Source organism: Eubalaena glacialis, chromosome 15 (genome assembly GCF_028564815.1).
Source record: "Eubalaena glacialis isolate mEubGla1 chromosome 15, mEubGla1.1.hap2.+ XY, whole genome shotgun sequence".
NCBI classification, from domain to species: domain Eukaryota; kingdom Metazoa; phylum Chordata; class Mammalia; order Artiodactyla; family Balaenidae; genus Eubalaena; species Eubalaena glacialis.
The window spans coordinates 55563092-55583893 of NC_083730.1; the positions used below are offsets into that span (position 1 = coordinate 55563092).

At 34.6% G+C, this 20802-nt stretch overlaps 1 protein-coding gene across 4 annotated transcripts in view; it reads left to right on the top strand.

Annotated features, from left to right (window-relative positions):
- The window catches only part of ROCK1 (Rho associated coiled-coil containing protein kinase 1), a 146406-nt gene that overhangs the window by 102254 nt on the left and 23350 nt on the right, over positions 1-20802 (top strand). For all 4 annotated transcript variants that reach the window (XM_061170278.1, XM_061170279.1, XM_061170280.1 and 1 more), the window contains exons 15-22: positions 692-783; positions 880-1126; positions 9428-9534; positions 10734-10884; positions 12897-13057; positions 13908-14092; positions 15816-15885; positions 18416-18510. In XM_061170278.1, coding sequence (XP_061026261.1) covers positions 692-783; positions 880-1126; positions 9428-9534; positions 10734-10884; positions 12897-13057; positions 13908-14092; positions 15816-15885; positions 18416-18510 — 1108 coding nt within the window. The remainder of the gene's footprint in view (positions 1-691; positions 784-879; positions 1127-9427; positions 9535-10733; positions 10885-12896; positions 13058-13907; positions 14093-15815; positions 15886-18415; positions 18511-20802) is intronic.

A 20802-nucleotide genomic window follows, 5' to 3' on the forward strand; every position in this document is an offset into this window, starting at 1 on the left:
TATTTATTTAGTTAGTTAGTTACATCTTTATTGGGGTATAATTGCTTTACAGTGTTGTGTTTCTGCTGTATAATAAAGTGGATCAGCTATATGTATACATATATCCCCATCCCCCCTCCCCCGTGAGCCTCCTTCCCACCCTCCCTATACCATCCCTCTAGGTCGTCACAAAGCATCAAGCTGATCTCCCTGTGCTATGCGGCTGCTTCCCACTAGCCATCCATTTTACATTTATCAGTGTATATATGTCAATGCTACTCTCTCCCTTCGTCCCAGCTCCCCCCTGCCACCCCACCCTGTGTCCTCAAGTCCATTCTGTATGTCTGCGTCTTTATTCCTTCCCTGCCACTAGTTGAACCATTTTAAAAATAATTGAACTAATCAAAGGTTTGTACTATTCAAAAATAGATAATATTAAAATTAGCTTTATATCATTTCACTAATAGATTAACCTTTATGAAAGGAATAAAAGAATTTAAAATATTACAGCAGTGGAAACAAATCTGTTTTTGCATTCTGTACTATAAAACAGTGCTCTACTTTTTTGATAAATTTAAAATGTAGGTACTTCCAAGATGGAATATGGACCTAATATAGCTGACTTTTATGGCCTAAGACCAAATTTCATTTTTTAAAAGGGATTTTTATGTTTTCTCTATGAAAACTTACATATTATTCCTTTATTTTCTAGTTTCTACATTAAAGGATCAGTTGGAAGACTTAAAGAAAGTCAGTCAGAATTCACACCTTGCTAATGAGAAGCTGGCACAATTACAAAAGCAGGTAAGTTTTTGGAGTGAGGTTTTTTTTTTTTTAAATCAAAATAAGTTTGATTGTGTTTTGGTAAAAAACTATTTTCTTGCTCTCTTTTTTAATTAGCTAGAGGAAGCCAACGACTTACTTAGGACAGAATCAGACACAGCTGTAAGATTAAGGAAGAGTCACACCGAGATGAGCAAATCAATTACTCAGCTAGAGTCCCTGAATAGAGAATTGCAGGAGAGAAGCAGAATTTTGGAGAATTCCAAGTCACAAATGGACAAGGATTATTACCAGCTGCAAGCTGTATTAGAAGCTGAACGAAGAGACAGAGGTCATGATTCTGAGATGATTGGAGACCTACAAGGTAATATTTTTTCTTACTCTGGTAAAATAGACATAAAATTTACTGTTTTAGCCATTTTTAAGTATACAGTTCAGTGGCATAAAATACATTCACATTGTCATGCAACCATCACTACTGTCCATCTCCAGAACTTTTTCATCATTCCAAACTAAAAAAATCTATACCCATTAAACAGTAACTCCCCATTTCCCACTCTCCCCAGCCCCTGGTAACCACCATTCTACTTTATGTCTCTATGAATTTGACTACCTCATGGAAGTTATTATTTGTCCTTTTGTGTCTGTCTTATTCCAGTTAGCTTAATGTCTTCAAGATTCATCCATGTTGTGGCATGTATCAGAATTTCTTTCCTCTTCAAGGTTGTATACTGTTCCATTGTATTTATACCATATATACCACATTTTGTTTATCTATCTATCAATGGAAGGTAATTTTTTAAATTTATATTTTATTTTTAATTGTAGCTAAAAACATAAAATTTACCATCTTAATTTTTAAGTGTGTAAGGTAATATATTTTTGATCATATTGTCCTCATAAAGAAAATGACCTTGGCCCCCATACACTGTTGGTGGGAATGTAAATTGGTGCAGCCACTATGGAAATTGCCAAGATAGGGAAGCAACCTAAATGTCCATCAACAGACAAAAGGATAAAGAAGATGTGGTATATATTTACTACAGAATATACTACTCAGCCATTAAAAAAAGAATGAAATTTTCCCATATGTAGCAACATGGATGGACTTGGAGAGCATTATGCTAAGTGGAATAAGTCAGAGAAAGACAAATACTGTATATCACTTATATGTGGAATCTAAAAAGTACAGCAAACTAGTGAATATAACAGAAAAGCAGGCTCAACAGATATAGAGAACAAACTAGTGGTTACCAGTGGGGGGGGGGGCAATTAAGAGGTACAAACTATTAGGTATAAAATAAGCTACAAGGATATATTGTGCAACCTGGGGAATATAGCCAATATTTTATAATAGCTGTAAATGGAGTATAACCTTTAAAAATTATGAATCACTATATAGTACACCTGTAATTTATATAATATTGTACATCAACTATACTTCAATAAAAAAGAAAGAAAATGACCTTGCTAATACTGGAAATGGTTAGCATTCTTTCTGTTTCAGGATAATTTGTATCAAATTGTAATTTCTTCACTCTCTCAGGCACCCTTGTGATGGAGGTAATGTGGATATTTCCAATTTTACAGCCAGTTACTGAAAAGTTAATTTTTAATTAATTTATTTTTTGGCTGCCTTGGGCCTTTGTTGCTGTGTGCGGGCTTTCTCTAGTTGCGGCGAGCGGGGGCTACTCTTTGTTGCAGTGCACGGGCTTCTCATTGCAGTGGCTTCTCTTGTGGAGCATTGGCTTCTCTTGTGGAGCATTGGCTCTAGGCACGCGGGCTTCAGTAGTTGCGGCACGTGGGCTAAGTAGTTGTGGCTCGTGGGCTCTAGAGCACAGGCTCAGTAGTTGTGGCGTATGGGCTTAGTTGCTCTGCGACATGTGGGATCTTCCCGGAGCAGGGATTGAACCTGTGTCCCCTGCATTGGCAGGCGGGTTCTTAACCACTGCGCCACCAGGGAAGTCCCTGAAAACTTAATTTTTAAAAGTGCCCAATTCACAAAAGTCTTACTCAAAGTGGAACTAACCAGGCAGAGAAGATTATCACTGTTAAAACCTGGGAATTCCTCACGCATTGTTGGTAGAAATAGAAATTAAACTGCAGAAAGGGAATCCCATTGCAAATAAAGAATTCGGTACTTGGAAAGGTTAGGACTAGAGATATCAGCAGCCTTTGTGGTCTAAAAGTTTCCTTTTAGACTCACAAACTGGTCGTGGTAATAAAATCACTTTGTTTTCAACAAGATTCCTGGCTTCCACTTCTCACATTTTTTTCTGTTTCTGTCAGCAACAGCATCCATACTACCTAATCAAAACAGATATGCATGGAAGTTGCCAGATCTTTCAGGGAAAAGTAGGGGGTGGGATAGTCCATTTTAACCTAAGTCACAGGATGTGAACATAGTTTGGGGTCTCATGGGGCTTGATGATTAGCTGTAATTCTGTGGAGAGAGGTCGGGGTCAGTTTTTGGACTTTGGAAACAGAAATTAGGATCTCCCATTGGTTCTTAGCTGAGGAGTGTTCTGCAATCTTATTTCTCAGGGACTAGGCTTAAAATAGATCTGAATATAACCAAGAAAGTATCCTCATTATATGTATTAGAAAAGCCTCATACTCCACTTCCTTAAATTGCTTCTCTAGGCCTCTTCATATACAGCTTATTAGCTGTGTGCAGGTCACTTCTGCTTTATTTATAAACCAAGAAGATTAGGTGACCCCTATAAATTCTTTCAATTCTAAAATTCTTTAAGTCTGTGATTTTCCAGATAACGCTGAGCTTGAAGTGCTTGCTTTCAAGGATGAGACCATCAACAATGGTCATTGTTGTGTTCATCAACAATGGTTTTAACTGACTCTGTTTTTTAGATATTGGTGAAGTTAAGGAAGATTCATAGCATGACCTTTTGTTGATGTTTATCCTTTTTCAATGCTTTAAGGTTTATTTTTTAATTTAAATGTGAATCAAAGTTCACACACATTAAAAAGCACAAAACTTATATGAGCCTCAACATGCAAGGTGCATTGTGGTAAAACATGCATACATGCACACGTAAAATTTTTACGTTGATTTTTTATGGTTTAAGACATTTCAGATCCCTCAGGTATAAATTTCTTATAGTTTGGGAGGCTAGCCTTGTGGCACAGTAACAATTGTTTCCTAGTTGAATGCTCTCCATGTACAGTATTGACCAGAAGCTTCTTCATGTGTATGGGAAATGACTTCCCAAGTATAACTGGATAGTATATACTTTAGGTTTTGTGGGCCACATACAATCTCTGTTACATATTCTTCTTTTTTGCTTTTTTACAACCCTTTAAAAATGAAAAAAACATTCTTAGCTTCATGTCTATAGAGAAATAGGCTGAGGGAATAGTATATCATAGTGTAATGCACTTTTGTTTTTAACTGTTACATGGGCATTTGGAAATTGTGTAAGTTTTTTACTTGGTATGTTTTTGGATTTGACTTTTGGAAGAAAAACAATAGATCCATTTTCTAATCTAACCAGTTTTCTAAGACTCCATTTATTCTTTGTGTCTTTGATTTGCCAAATTTTTAAACATATTTTAAAAGTTAACACTATGACTGTAGTCTTTTTTCTCATAGCTCCCTTGTATTTCTAACAGCTTTTTTTAATATTGTTTTATTGAGGTGAAATTCATATAACATAAAGTTAACCATTTAAAAGTGTACAATTCAGTGGCATTCAGTACATTCACAGTGTTGTACAACCACCTTGTCTATCTAGTTCCAAAACATTTTCATTAACCCAGAAGAAAACCTTGTACCCATTAAGCTTTCCTTCCTTATATGCCCCTCTACCTAGCCCCTAGCAACCACCAATCTGTTTTATATTTCTGAATTTACTTGTTCTGGATATTTCATATAAATGACATCATACAATATGTGACCTTTTGTATCAGGCTTCTTTCACTTAGCATATTTTTAAGATTGATGTTGTACCATGTATCAGTACTTCATTCATTTATGGCTAATGTTCTGTTGTATGTATACACCACATTTTGTTTAGCTGTTCATCTGTTGATGGACATTTGAGTTGTTTCCACCTTTTGGCTATTGTGAATAACACTGCTATGAAATTCATGTACAAGTATTTATTAGAATACTTGTTTTCAGATCTTTTGGATATCTAGGTGTAGAATTGCTGGGTCATGTGCTAATGCTGTGTTTAACTTTTGAGGCACTTCCAGACTATTTTTCACAATGGCTGCATCATTTCATGTTCCCACCAGCATTGTACAAGGGTTTCAGTTTTTCCACATCCTTGCCAGTACTTGATATTTAACTGTTTTTGGTTATAACCACCCTAGTGGGTATGAAGTGGTGTCCCACTGTGGGTTTGACTTTAATTTACCTAATGAGTAATGAGGTTGAGCATCTTTTCATGTGCTTATTGGCCATTTGTATATCCTTTTTGGAAAAATGTCTGCTCATGTCCTTTGTCCATTTTTTAATTGGGTCTTTTGTCTTTTCATTGTTGACTTTTAAGAGTCTGGATACTAGACCTTATCAGGTGTGTGATTTGCTAATATTTACACCCCTTCTGTAGTTTGTCTTTTCACTTTTCTTGATTATGTCCTTTGATGTACAAAAGTTAATTTCGATGAAGTCCAGTTTAATATATGTTGCTTATGCTTTTGGTGTCATATCATAATACACTGCCAAATTGAGGATCATGAAGGTTTACCCCTGTGTCTTCTTCTAAAAGTTGTATGGGTTTAGCATTTATATTTAGGTCTCTGACTAACTTGAGTTATTTTTTGTATATGGTGTGATGTGTAGGGGTCCAATTCATTCTTTTACATGTGGATATCTGGTTGTCCCAGTACCATTTGTTGAAGAGACTACTTTTTCCCCCACTGAATGGTCTTGGCACCCTTGTTGAAAATCAATTGGCTATAGGTATACAGTTTTGTTTCTAGATTCTCAATTCTATTCAGTTGGTCTATATGTCTGTTCTTAGACCAGTACCACACTGTTTTGGTCACTGTAGCTTTACAGCAAGTTTTGAAGTGGGAAGTTTGAGTTCTTCAGCTTTGTTGTTCTTTTTCAATGCTGTTTTAGATATTCTGGTCTGCAAGTAATTCCATATGAATCTGAGGATCTGCTTTTCCATATCTGCATAAAATATCTTTGGAGTTTTTATGGGGATTGCATTGAATCTATAGATTGCTTTGGGTAGTATTGCCATCCTAACATATTAAGTCTTCTAATCCATGAACACAGGATATATTTCCGTTTATTTTGGTATTTAAAAAATTCATTTCAACTTTTTTTTTTTTTTTTTTTTAGTTTCAGTGTACAAGTCTTATACCTCCTCGGTTAAATTATTCCTAGGTATTTTGTTCTTTTTGATGCTGTTATAAATGGAATTGTCTTAGTTTTCATTTTGTATTGTTTATTAAGTATGATGTTAGCTGTGGATATTTCATAATACCCTGCTTTTGTATATTTTTAATGCAGCATTGTTTGGTGTGTTAAGGTTTTATGACTTCTGTATCTTCTTACTGGATTAAAATTGTATTATAGATGATATTAAATATATCTGACCTTGAAGGGTTTTTCCCTTAATTTGCACTTTCCTGTTGTATCTTGCCCGTTTATTTATTTATTTGTTTGTTTGTTTATATATATAAAAAATTTTTTTTAATTTATTTATATTTTTGGCTGCGTTGGGTCTTCATTGCTGCATGTGGGCTTTCTCTAGTTGCGGCAAGCAGGGGCTACTCTTCCTTGCGGCACGCGGGCTTCTCATTGCGGTGGCTTCTTTTGTTGCAGAGCACGGGCTGTAGGCACATGGGCTCAGTAGTTGTGGCTCGCAGGCTGTAGAGCGCAGGTTCAGTAGTTGTGGCGCACGGGCTTAGTTGCTCTGCAGGATGTGGGATCTTCCCGGAGCAGGGATCGAACCCATGTCCCCTGCATTGGCAGGCAGATTCTTAACCACTGCACCACGAGGGAAGTCCCCATTCCTTTATTTTTAATTTTTATATATAGTTGATGGGCCTCAAATTTAGATAGTAGATTTCATATTTGGGGATTTTAACATATTTAGATTTTTCACAGTGAGTTTTTTTTTGTTTTTGAGACTTAACATATCTGTACATATTAAAATAAATAAAAAATATGTATCTGGAAAAATTTTCACAGCATGAACACACCCATATAGAAACTGAATATTACCAGCAGCCCAGAAGTTCCCTTGTACTTCCGCTTAGTCACTAACCCCTTTTCCCCGAAGTAATCACTGTTCTGACTTCTAACACGTAAGTTAGTTTTGCTTGTTTTTGAACTTTTATATATGGAATCATGCAGAAAACACTCCTTTGTTTCTGGTTTATTTCATTCAACATTGTTTGTGAGGTTCATCCGTATTGTTGTATATGGCAGTAGTTTGTTCTTCTTGCTGTATAGTACTCCATGTATTTTGTATGACCACTGCAATTTATCAGTTATTTTGTGGTGACGTCTTTTAAATCAGATATTCTGATTGTTTCCATTTGGGGATTATTACGAATAATGCTGATATGAACTTTCTTGTACATAGTCTTTGGTAATCATACATATGCTTCCTTTTGGTATATACCTAGAAGTGGCAGAGCCATAGAGTATATTTAGCTTTAGTAAATACACCCAAGTATTTCAAAGTAGGTGCACCAGTTTACGTTCACCAGCAATGTATGAGAGTTCTGGTTGTTCCACTGCCTCCTCAAGGATAGTACTCATCCCCACTGAGTTTTGTCAGTCTTACTGTTTTAGCCATTCAGGTGGTGCCTGATGGTATTTCCTTAGGGGTTAGTTTCCATTTCCCTGGTGTCCGAGATTGAGCAACTTTTCACATGTTTATTGGCAATTTGTGATATGCTCTTCAAGTCTTTTGCCCCCCCCCCCCTTTCTTATTGGATTGTTTGCTTTTTTCTTGTTGGTTTGTGGAAGTCCTAGATATTAGTCCCTATCAAATTTATGTACCATAATTATCTTCTTCCACTCTGTGGTTTTCCTTTTCACTCTTAAATGCTGTCTGCCAATGAACAGGAGGTCTTACTTTTCTTATTTTTAATGTAGTCCTATTTTTTTTTCTTTTGTGGTCAGTGCTATTTAGTGTGGCCTGTTGAATTCTTTGATTAAATCGTGAGGATATTATTCCCTATTTTCCTCTAGAAGCTTTATTGTTTTGATCTGCTTAGGTTATGATCCCTTATATTTTGGTTCTTATTCCTTCCACTGTATATATATATATATATATATATATATATATATATATATATATATATATATATATATATTTTAATATGAAGCTTTTTTGCTTTCATGTATTGTACAGACAAGTTATAGTTTCTTCCTAGCATTTTTTTAAAAATACAATAAATGAGGAAAATAAAATATATTTAACATACCTTTTATAAAGTTACTAGGACTCTAATGAAGTCAACCCATATATTTTCATTACTTTGTCTTCTTGGGAGTTGGTTTATATGAACAACTTCTACACAAAAATTCAGTTTAACCTGAATATACTATCTTTCTACAGATTTTTAAAACCTATTATTTATTATAAATACAGGAAGAAGCATTTTTTAAATAGCAGTTTAACATTTAAACATCTTGCCATGTTTGCTTTATCTCTCTCCATACAAACACACACATTCTCTGTATTTTTGCTCAACCATTTGAAAGAAACTAGCAGGTGTTTCTTTCTCCTATATGAAAATATTCCTATGTGAATAGAATGCCATATTGCCTGTGTGTGTAAATAAAATCGCTTCATTGCTCTCTAGATCCTAGAACTAGCCTACCAGACAAGCCTTATCACGTGCCAAAGATTTAATATTCACTTGTTCATTAAAGAACTACTTCAGAAACAGTAAAATATGGGAGGCAGGTTGAGTGCCTTGAAGACTTTGGCAAGTACTGCAGGTTAAACACTAAACTTTAAGAAGTACAAATTTTTTCCGGGTCTTTTAGGGTGCTTTATCCATTTCCCCGTCAAATCTTAGGCCACATTGAATCACAAAATAAGAAAATAGGTTTTTACTTTTGAACTAGACAGTATAATTATATTCATATATGTTAGATTCTGCATGTATTAAATTGTGTTTATTAAGTACTTATGCATTCAAAACGTAAAACCTAAAGCATATCTTAATGAGTAGAGTTTCTAAATATGTGAGTTGCTACCATTGCATGACATGAGCATCAGGTAGGTTAAAACTAAGCTTTGTTAGAGCACTTGAATTCCTTAAAACTTAGTTTCTTTAGTAATGGAGTTTTTCTTCATTAAGTTTAAGAGTAATTAAACACTTTTCAGAATGTCTGATACATAAAAAAGCACTTAAATATTTGCCTTAATTAACATGGGGAAAAGAGCACTCGATTAGGACTCAGATCTGATTTCTGGACGAAGCTCAGGCTTATCTCTTTGACCATCTGTAAAATGAGGAATATGTACTAGATGATCTCCAACTAGAATTAACATTTTTATCACTATGTATTGTAGTTATTGTATATACTGCTAAGAAAACTCTTAATAAATTTCTGTCTGATCAGGAGATTTTAAACTTTTTTTATCTTAATGATCATGCTGGAAAAAAAAGATTTCTCTTTCAATGACTATGTGACTTGAACTTTTTTCTTACTTGATAGCTCGAATTACATCTTTACAAGAGGAGGTGAAGCATCTCAAGCATAATCTTGAAAGAGTGGAAGCAGAAAGAAAAGAGGCTCAAGACATGCTTAATCATTCAGAAAAGGTAAATGATTTAACATATACCAATTATGAGATAGTATTTACTGATTATCAGATATTATAAGATGGTTTTATAAAAGATCATTCATTCCTAATCTTTATATGTTTACATTTCTAGAAGTTTTTATTGTTGGTTGCTGTGTGGAGGTGTATGTGGGTCTTAATTTGGGCTTTTTAGGGTGTTATTTTTATTTGTTTGTTTTTACCCTTGAAGGGTATCAGATATCTGATATTATCTGATCATTACAAATTGCTTTGGTTTGGAGATACCTCTTCATATAGAATTTTTCCCCCATTTTTTGTACATGGGTAAGATGAAGATGCTGAACCTTACTAATTATGAAGAAGGAAAACAAAGGATTAGTATGTAGTAGACCATGTGTGCTTTTTCCATTTCGTTAGTAAGAGTTAGCAAAATAGTAAAGAGCATACATAATGTAATTGGCCTTTGCATGTAGAGTTTTCATAACAGTCAAAAAATGCCATTGGTTATCCTCTGTCCTTACCTTGCTAAGAAAAGGATTAAATAGGTAATATGCAGATTTAGCTTACCTCCCTGAAATGTTGTAGGTTTACTAGATCCTCAGATAAATGATCAGAAAATCCACCACTTATCTTGTCCTTTGGACATGTTTTGTGTCATTCAGAATAGCTTTTTGATGTCTAAGTCTGGTATAAGTTTGGAAATAGGATGAAAGAAGAAGAGTAGAAGTACCCAAACAGGAATGGAATACATGTTGACATTCTTTTGTCAGAGCAAGGTAAATCTAGGTGTAGATGCAAATGTAAATAGAGATCAGTTTTTTTAAACGGTAGCAAAAATTTTTAAATGAACTGAAGAATTGTCCTATTCATTTCTGATCCTCGCAGTGAACCCTCCTGAACATAACAGAACTCTGCCCTGCCATCAGCCATGGCTAATGATTCACATGGGGAAGGGTGGGGGGTAGAAAAAAGGTGATATTTTGCTTTTAATTATATGTGCTTATTGTGATTTTTAAAGTAAGACATTATAGATGGTGTGAAATATACAAGAAGTATAAAAATAAAGTCGTCTTGAATAAAAATATTTAAGTGTATGTGGTGTAACATTTCAAGCCAATGTGATTCATGTATTATCTCTTATGGGATATTAATTAATATAAGATTTAATGATGTGCCTTTTGCACAGCGTAGTACATGACTCTCATTCTCATTTTACAGGAAAAGAATAACTTAGAAATAGATTTAAACTACAAGCTTAAATCATTACAGCAAAGGTTAGAACAAGAGCTAAATGAACATAAAGTAACCAAAGCTCGTTTAACTGACAAACATCAATCTATTGAAGAGGCCAAGTCTGTTGCAATGTGTGGTAAGTGTCAGTTTTAATATTTTCTACATGATTAGTTTTTAAATAATGCCAACAAAAATGTTTTGATTTTGATCAAATTTTATTGTGTAGTAGTTTAAACTCTTAGAAATTATAAATGATCTGGGAAAAGGGTGCCTTCTTTTTTTGATACCTTCCATTTTTTAAAATGACAATTTCACCTGCTAGTTCTCTTACTCTACCATTCTCTACTCCCTATACTACCCTCTACTCCCTGTAAAAGTCAGTGGATTCTCATTTCTCCCAGTTTTTCAGCCCTTTCCTTTGTTTTCTTTGAGATCCATTCTGGAACTCATTGTCTGTTAATTCATCTGCTTTCTTGCTCTGTACCCTCAACTCTCTCATTCCTTTGTATTTCCACTGTGTTATGCCTGTAAGCACAACAGATCTAGATCAGACTAGCCGGCCACTTTTCATTGCTTCAAATAGTTCTTCAGATGGGTGTTATCCCAATGTATTGTCTCCAGCCTCAGGTGAGCTGTCATTTTTATATATGTCACTCATCATTTCCTTCTCCTAAACTTTTATTTCTCTCCTCAAGCTTCCTATGCCATTTCTTTATCACTTTAATTTTAGGTGAACATTCTCCTATTTCAAAAAGAAATTGTGAAATCATAGGTGTGAACCCCTCAGAATCTAATTCTCTAACTTAATCAACCTGTCCTACTACTTTACCCATGTTCATTATCTTCCTTCTCATCTTAGAGGAGGGTGATCCTCTTCCTGTCCTTGCTAATATGTTCTAGCTGTATTCAGATCCAGCCTCTTATCTCAACTTATTATTTCTTTTTCTCCTCTTTATTCTCAACCTTTTTTCCTCCACTGAATTCCTTCTTGTTGTAAACATGTACAAGTCTCTCCCATCTTAAAAAAAAAGACAAACCCTTGCAGCAACCTGTGATCCTTACTAATTGCCACTGTTTTATTCCATCCCTTTATAGCCAAACTTATAAAAAGATGTCTTCCTTTTCTTCACCTTCTACTCACTTCTTAACCTACTGTAACCTGGAAGTGTTACCTGGCACCTTAAATTCAGTTTATTCAAGGGAAAACGTGTGACCTTATCTGTCAGACCTGCCCTTACTCCTATTCTGACTGTCTTGGTTAACGGCTATCTAGTTTTTATGAGCCCAGGCTTGTAATCAGACAAATCTACTTTGCCTCTTAGCCACTCTATGACTATTAAAAAACAAAAAAAAATTAGGTGGGAAAATGCATCTAAACTGCCTGTACATAGAAAGCTTTCAGTAAATGGGAGATATTATCATGGTTATGGATGATGGTATTCAACATCCAGGGGCCCAAGCCAGAAATCTGGGAATTATTCAGGAAGCTCCATTCTGATGGTTTCTGTTTTGTCACCTAGAGGACAGTCTGAAAGTGAGAAAGCAGACTTATTAAGTTTGAAACCTGATGGTGCAACTTAAGAGTTGCAGGACCCTAGAAAATTAACCTTCAGAACCTTAGTTACCATATCTCAAAAAGGGAACCTCACTGTAGACTAATATCTTCTGATAATAATTAAAATAGGTATTATACTATCACGGAATCTTGTCTGAGTTGCATAAGTTAAAGTTTACATCACAGCCTTAAGCCTCGGAAACTTTTCTGGAACAATGCTAGGTATAGATTAATAACCACAATCTTATTTTTCTACTTTTATCTGAACTACCTCCATTCTTCTCCTTAGATACTCCACTTTTTTCCAGCTATACTTTCACCTTCTGGTCTGAAAATGGCACTGAATAGTCTCTCAGATCATTGGGCATGGGATGGATTTGGAAGATTAGTTATATTTTATGACTCTCTTCCTTTAGAGATCCCACTATACAAATAATTCATAATGTTAGAACTTCTATAATGAATAGCTCTAAAAGAGTCCCAGGATAAAAACAGTAGGGATTTTTGGCACCTAGGTGTCTTAGACAGCCCATGAAAGTGAAAAGCATTAGTCTTTTTCTTTAGATGTATGTTTGTAACTTTTTCTTTCACAGAGATGGAAAAAAAGCTGAAGGAAGAGAGAGAAGCTCGAGAGAAGGCTGAAAATAGGGTTGTTCAGATTGAGAAGCAGTGCTCCATGCTAGACGTTGATCTAAAACAATCTCAGCAGAAGCTAGAGCATTTGACTGAAAATAAAGAAAGGATGGAGGATGAAGTAAGAAAAATAATACTGATTTTGTTCATCTTATAAAAGAGAATATCATTGTTATGACTAAAAAGTCATTATCTATAATTTAAACAACATGGTGGAGATTTTAATAAAATAACCTATATGTATCTGTGTTCACTGCTGTAAGGTCACCACTATATCCCTGACTCCTAAAATTTTCATCTTCGTATAGTGAACATTCACACCATAGGTTCTATACCATTTTGCACTGTGACAGTACAACTGTAAAGAAGTGTCACAGCTCCTCCCCTGAAGAAACTGACGATTTGCTTTTTGAGAGAGAGAGAGAGAGGAAAAAAAACTTCTTTATTGTCAGGTATCCAGTAATCCCAAAGAGGAACATTGTTTTTAGATTTCAAAAGAAGCGTTAAACTGTGGAGTCAGTTTATTAGTCCTAACGCCTAATAAGTACTTGATAAATATTTATTGAGTTGAATTAAATATATATTCAATTTGTTTTATAAACTCTGGAGGGTTGTAGATTAGAGTACAAACATTTATGAAAGAGCAGGTAAATTTAAATACAATTTAGGAATGTCCCCCCAAAAGTGACATTTATACTCAACCTTCTCCAAAATTTCCATACAGGTTGGGGTACAAAGAAACCAGATTTCTTTTCCCTCCAAGATCTCACATCTGAAATTTGGGAATTAATTTGATTTAACACTAAATTCTGCAGTAATAAATGCATAGAACAGTGGAGACTCATTACAATACTAATATTTTCTACTTGTATAAGGAATTATAATGTACTTGAGATTTGATTAGTATTCTTTCAAATGTCTAATAAATTACTAAAGAGATTTACAATCCCAATTATTTTTCTCATTCATAGGTTAAGAATCTATCCCTGCAACTGGAGCAGGAGTCAAATAAGCGACTGTTGTTACAAAATGAATTGAAGACCCAAGCATTTGAGGCAGACAATTTAAAAGGTTTAGAAAAGCAGATGAAACAGGAGATAAATACTTTATTGGAAGCAAAGAGATTATTAGAGTTTGAATTAGCTCAGCTTACAAAGTAAGTTTCGGAAATAACATTCTTGATTTCTTTCTTTTTTGTGTTTAGCATTTGCTTATGTGTTTCATATTTTATGTGTGTATAGGTTATGTACTTAGAGTTTGTGAAAGGAAGATTTAGGAAAAAGCATTTAGAAAAAATAAAAGAATTTATTTGCAAAGAAGGTTTGCAAGGGAGTTCAGGCTTTGGAAAGACAGGCTTACTAAATAAAAAACACAGTTATTTAAAGGGGAAAAAAAAGGACATTATCAAGACTACTGACTTTACAATGTCTGTTTATGGTAGGAAAAACACAGTTTTCTCATATGATTTTCATATCTACGAAAGTCATCATGTTTCTTCACACTAGAATTATAAAAATCAGGAATAACCTTTTTATTAAGGATTTAGTACCTTACAGAAAATGTTTAAGGTTTCTTTATTTTAGAGACTAGAATTAGACATTAGACATGATGGCCCTGTATTTGTTTGTTTGTTTGTTTTATCTTGTTTCTTTGGTTCGTCTCAAAATGCAAAATGTCCTTTTTCTTCTATTCTGAGACGTGATGTGCCCGCTTACTTGAAATGGGGACAAAGCAAGGTGTCAGTATGACTTTCAGAATTTGTATAAGGACATGCTTCAGAAATTTAATATCAAAGATACCTTATGCCAGACCATGAGGTTTTATTTCCTCCAAATTTATGTTATAATGTCTTCATTTGCCAGCTTCATTTACAACACAGTAATTCTTAGGTAAAATTGCTGGTTTTGATTTTGTTGACTTTATATTGGTGAAATTCTTTTCCCCTTTTAGAGCCACTGTTTTTACCAAGTAATGTGTTTTGTAGTTTTCTTCTCCCAAAATAACTTTCACTCAGCATTTAACTAATAATTATTATGTACTTTCTGTCAACCATATGCTGAAAATAAAAAGCTGTTACTATCTAATATGAAAACCTAGCAGCTGCAGATGGAATTGTTCATTGTTGAATAGCTATGTCTTTGGGTTGCATTGTGTCTCTGTCTTTTTGAGTCCTTTCCTCTCTGTGAGCAGTGTTTACGTGTATGTATTCTATACATGTACTTGTCTCTTTATCTGTGTTACTCCTCCTTTGTCAGTTGTTGTTATTGCCTCCCTTCTTACTCCTTACCTGAGTATTCATTTCCACTGCACCCTTGTGCTTAATTGACCATAAAATATAGTACTAAATTACTCTTAGTATTTATTAAATATGGTCAAGTTTTTAATAGTCTACTTACTGCATAAGACATTTTAAGTGTATCCCTAAGAAAGCTTTTCTTTACAAAAGTTTACCAAAAAATATCATTTTTATTTTTATTTTTGCATTGTGGATTAATCCACAATTAATTAAGTGACCTTCAGTAGAAAACTGTTCCCTCGACTTTTCATAGTATCATTTAATAAGGAGCAGAAGTGTGGCCTAACCAAATATAACTAGTAAAGTAATACTGTATAATGAAGTATGATTTTTAAAATTTTTTGGCCGCACCACGCGGCATGCGAGATCTTACTTCCCCTATCAGGGATCAAACCTGCGCCCCCTGCAGTGGAAGCACAGTCTTAACCACCGGACTGCCAGGGAAGTCCCTGAAGAATGATTTTTTGAAACAAAGGTTACTTTAGTAAACCTTTTTTATTGTAGCAACTTTAAGAAACGAAGAATAATATAAAGTCTAGTATAAATACGAGCATTTGTTTACTGTTTTCTCTTTTGTCTAAAGACAATACAGAGGAAATGAAGGACAGATGCGGGAGCTACAAGATCAGCTTGAAGCTGAGCAATATTTCTCGGTGAGAATCATTTTTAACATATAGACTGTTTCAAAACCTGACTTAAAACAAGATATTTAGATTTTTAATGTGAACTATGATTCTTTTTCAAATGACTGTGAAGTAGTTTTCTCCCCTTCTTTATATCCCCATCTTTGCATTTCATTTCTGGATCTGAGTTGGTGGTCTGTTTAAGTTGTAAAGAAATGACTGTTTTTGTGCAAATATTTCCAGAATTGCTTTCAAACTGGAGCTACATATAAGACTTTGTTAAGGTTTCTGTCTGCCTGGTAGCAAGCTCTGGTGGTTTAGAGTGCCAGTATTATCATGTGTGGTTCTTGTATACACATTATAGTGGCCTACATACGTATATCTCTAGGTATAACTACATACAGTTGTGGGTATAACTAATGTTGAGGAGCTTTCTCCTATTTTAGCTCTGTGTGCACTTTTATGCATCTGTTATCCTTTTTCTCCATAAAAATCATTTTCTTATTTGCTGCAGGCCAAGTTATTTTCATTACTACTGTTGATGAGCATTTATAGCTAATGCTTTGAGGCTTTATTGAAACCTCTGAATTTTTGTTTACTTCCTTTGGTTGCCAAGCTTGTGCTCTGGCATTTCAGCTTGACATTTATCTACCAGCTCCATTTCTCTTTCAGTGACAACCACCTTTCCTATGAGCTTTAAGCAGTGTAATTAAATGCATGGAGTTTGAGTTACACTGATAAACATGCCCTAGAAACCAAGTGTGAACAATATTGGAAGTAATGATTTCTCTAGTAAAAAATCTGGATACCATTAGAGCTCTACAGAATTTCACACAATTAAGAGCTTCATGCTCTACTCTTTTCATCTCCTAATAAATATGGTGACTTTCTACTTCTGTCTATTTCTTCGTGGCTTATTATACTATCACTGGAATATGTTTTTAAATTAAAAAATAATTCAAGATTGTTGAAAAACTTTTCCTTGAGTGTAAATTAACCTTAACTATTCAGTGTGTGGTACTGACTTCTGCAAAGTGGTCTGTAATATCAAGCACACCTTTTTGTCCCTAGGCTTCCACAGAGTAATCATTCAGTGCCTCCATGTTTGGGGATGGCTGTCAAGTGATTTGTGGTGGTTCCTATGGATTCTTGATTTTTGCCTCTATAAAAACCATACAAAATACTAACCCTGTCTTTAGTTTTGATTTATTCTATTGCTTGTGAGGACTGGGTTAGATGTTGTTAAATTTGATAAGCTATTATGAACCAAATTTAAGATTTTCTTTTAATCTGGGCTTTCAAATCAGGTTATTTTTCTTTTTCTCTGATTACACATATAAATTTCAGTAATTGAAGTCAGAGAAAGGAGAAATGAGAATCTGATTCCTAAATGCAAAATGGACTATTTCATTTTAGAAATTGTAAGCACTTAAACTAGAACCAGCCATCATTCTTCCTTCATTTGCATTCCCATGGAAATGTATTTTTCCCCTAGAGAAGTGCTATTTCTTAGAGGTATAATTCAGTGTACAGTGTAAAAGTAGTACTCCACAGCTATTTGCTGGTCCTTACTATTTTTTTCCTTATCTTTTAAACTAAAAAGGGTGGTTTAAAAAAAAGAAATAGACTTCAGAATTGTAAGTTTACTCTGTAACCTCAGCATCTAACACAGTGTGGGTCTAATACTTTTTCATGCCTGTTAAATATTTGTTGATGGAGTTGGCAAAAGCTAGTGAATTTTGTAAGAATCATTGTTCTGTAATAAGTATATATTATTCATATGTTGACAGAACATTGATAAATCCTATTTATGGGTATTTCTTCTACCTCTCAACCACCCACTTCATCACCCAAAAGAGAAGTGGTTTCTCTAACATTATTCACTTCAAGAATTGATCTAACTTTTAAATAAGTATTGCTTGCTAAGTTTCTTTATAATGTTTTTCCCAATCAATATAATATTTAATATATTTTTGAGGTATAATTTATATATAATAAATTGTACCCATTTTAAGTGGTTGATAAATTCTGACATATGTGTATACTGTGACCACCACCACAATCAACATATAAAACATTTCCTTCACGGCCCTTTGGAGTCAATCTTCTCCACCCACCTCTATCTGCAGGCAACCACTGATTTGCTTTCTGTCTTATTGATTATTTTCACCTATTCTACAATTTCATATACATGGAATCATGTAGTACACACTCTTTAGCACCTGGTTTCTTTCATACAGCTTAACATTTTTTAGGTTTATCACGCTGTATATATTAGTAGTTCATTCCTTTTTATTGTTGAGTAGTATGGGTACATCACAACTTTAAAAATTCATCTGATGATAGATATCTGGGGTTGTTTCCAGTTTGGAGTTACTATGAATAAAACTGCAATGAAAATTTATGTATAAGACTCTGTATGGATATATATTTGTATTTGTCCTGGGTAAATACTTAGGAGTGGAATTGTTGGACCATGTGTTAATTGTTTATAAGAAACTACCGAACTGTTTTTTAACCTACTATAAACACTTATTTCTTCTTATCAATTGTTTTGCAGACACTTTATAAAACCCAGGTAAAGGAACTTAAGGAAGAAATTGAAGAAAAAAACAGAGAAAATTCAAAGAAAATACAGGAACTACAAAGTGAAAAGTATGTCCATTTTAGTTTAGAACAAGAACTATAGCAAAACATTCTTAAATTTAAGTTTAAAGATAGAGAATAGATGTGCCATTATTCTGATGGCAGTGGAATAGCAAATCTTATTGGGCTAATTCAGAACAAATCAAACTAGATTTAGGCTAAATTTGCCTTTATGGTGAAGAAATAATTTGATACATTAACACTGTAGCGGTTGTACAGAGATTCACTAAATTGTGACAGTAAATTGTTTTCAAGAGTCTCTCAATCTTCAAACATCTATCTGTATATAAATAGTTCATGCCGTATTTGCAAGTCATCATTTTATGTTAGGTAAAGGTATGCAGGGTCTTCCTCTTAGTATTATAATGCAGGTTAATTTCCATTGCATGTGTGCCTAGGGCCTTACAAGGAGGTGATCTTAGAAAGCTATTAAGTGTAACAACTGCTCATAGCTAGATAGTGTGAGAACAAACATTGAAACTAGTTTTCTCACATTGTTATATTCTTTTCCATATAACCACCTTTGAAAGAAATAAAAAATTTTAACTTTTATTGTTGAAGCAAACAAATACATAAAATAGCAAAACATGTACAGTTTTATGAATTATATGACAAATATCAGTATAACCACCACCCATGAACAAAATCTACCTCAAAAGCCCACTATATCCCCGCTTCTGCTTATGCCTCTTCCCTCCCCACCACAAGAGTAATCACTATCCTGATACTTATTTGTTGAAGGAACTGAATCATTTGTCCTGCATAGTTTTCCTCAGTTATGATTTTGCTGATTCTGTTTCCATAGTTAGTTGAACATTTTCGTCATCCTTCTGTGTTTTTTGCAAATCAATGGTTAAATCTAGAGTTTCACTGTTTAGTATGGTAGCCACCAGTCACATGTAGCCATTTAAATTTAAACTTTAGTTCATTAAAATAAAGTTAAAACTTTAGTTCCTCAGATGTACTAGCCACGACTTAGGTGCTTAATAGTCTTATATGGTCAGTGTCTACCATATTGGACAGCACAAGTGTAGAACATTTCTGTCATCGTAGAAAGTTTTACTAGACACCCCTAATCTGGAGGCTTAAACAGATTCAAATCTGATTTTTAGAGGGAAGAAGACTACCTCTGTTTTTAGCAACCATTGGCACTCAGTGCTTAGATTCTTAATACATTAGGTAAACTCTAAGGTAGGCACAAAGCTACATTTCCTGGTTTCTCTCTATGACAGTAGTAAACTCCTTTTGTAGAGTATAGTCTGTTGCCTATCATTTGTGTGGTATCTACAATGTAATATACAGTCCCAGTTTATATGCATTCACAGTGAAGGGGACACCCAATCTGCTACATACTATATTGTTTCATGGGGTTGATATGTTTTCCCTTGTTTGATCTGTTTAAGAGAAACGTGTTGATCACCACTATTGTGCTATGTGCTGTGCTTCATGCCAGTGATATAATTATTAATAAGTTATGGCTCTTACCATCAAGTGCTTCAGAATCTAGTCAGGAAACAGACATAATTAAGGTAGGTGGCTATTGACAAAGTGCTATTGGAATATACTGAAGGGGTATATACCTCATCTTACCATCTGGGATTCGGAGAACATTCCCCAGGTGACAACTAAGCAGAGTAGAATTCACCAGGGAATGGGATATGGGTTGAGAACAATATAGGCAAAAGCCAGTCTGTGATTTGGGAGCAGCAAATGCTTTCATTTGCAGGTAGGGAGACAGTTGGTGACAGATGAGGCTGGAGAGAGAAACCTGAGTCAGATTACAAAGGGCTTGCGTGTCACTGGAATTATCAACATTGAAGAGTGGAAGATTTTATTTTTGTTGCCATTCTCTGTTGTATATCCACATCACCTAGATCAGGGCCGGGCAAATAGTAAGTATTCAATAAATATTCAATGAATAAATGAAAATTTAAGCTAGGGATTGACAAGATAGGGTTTTAGAAATCTCCAGTCTTCAGAGAATGGATTGGAGTGAGGCAAAGCTGGGTGGATATAGAGAGTCCAGTTATACTGCCATCGGAGTAATCTAGATATACAATTATAGTGGAAGTTGGCAGTAAAAGGAGAGGCAAGTGCATAGGAAAAAATAGAAAGTAGAAGCAATAGGAGTTGTAGATTTGAAGGTATGGGGATAAAAGTTAGGGAAAATTTCAGGTCAGCTCAAGTTTCTGACCAGGACAATTGGGTTGTTGGTAGTGGTAGTCCCTATGCTAAGGAATACCAGTTTGGGGGAATGAGAGCAAGCAAGGTTATTTCTATTTCACACCTACTGAGTTTGAG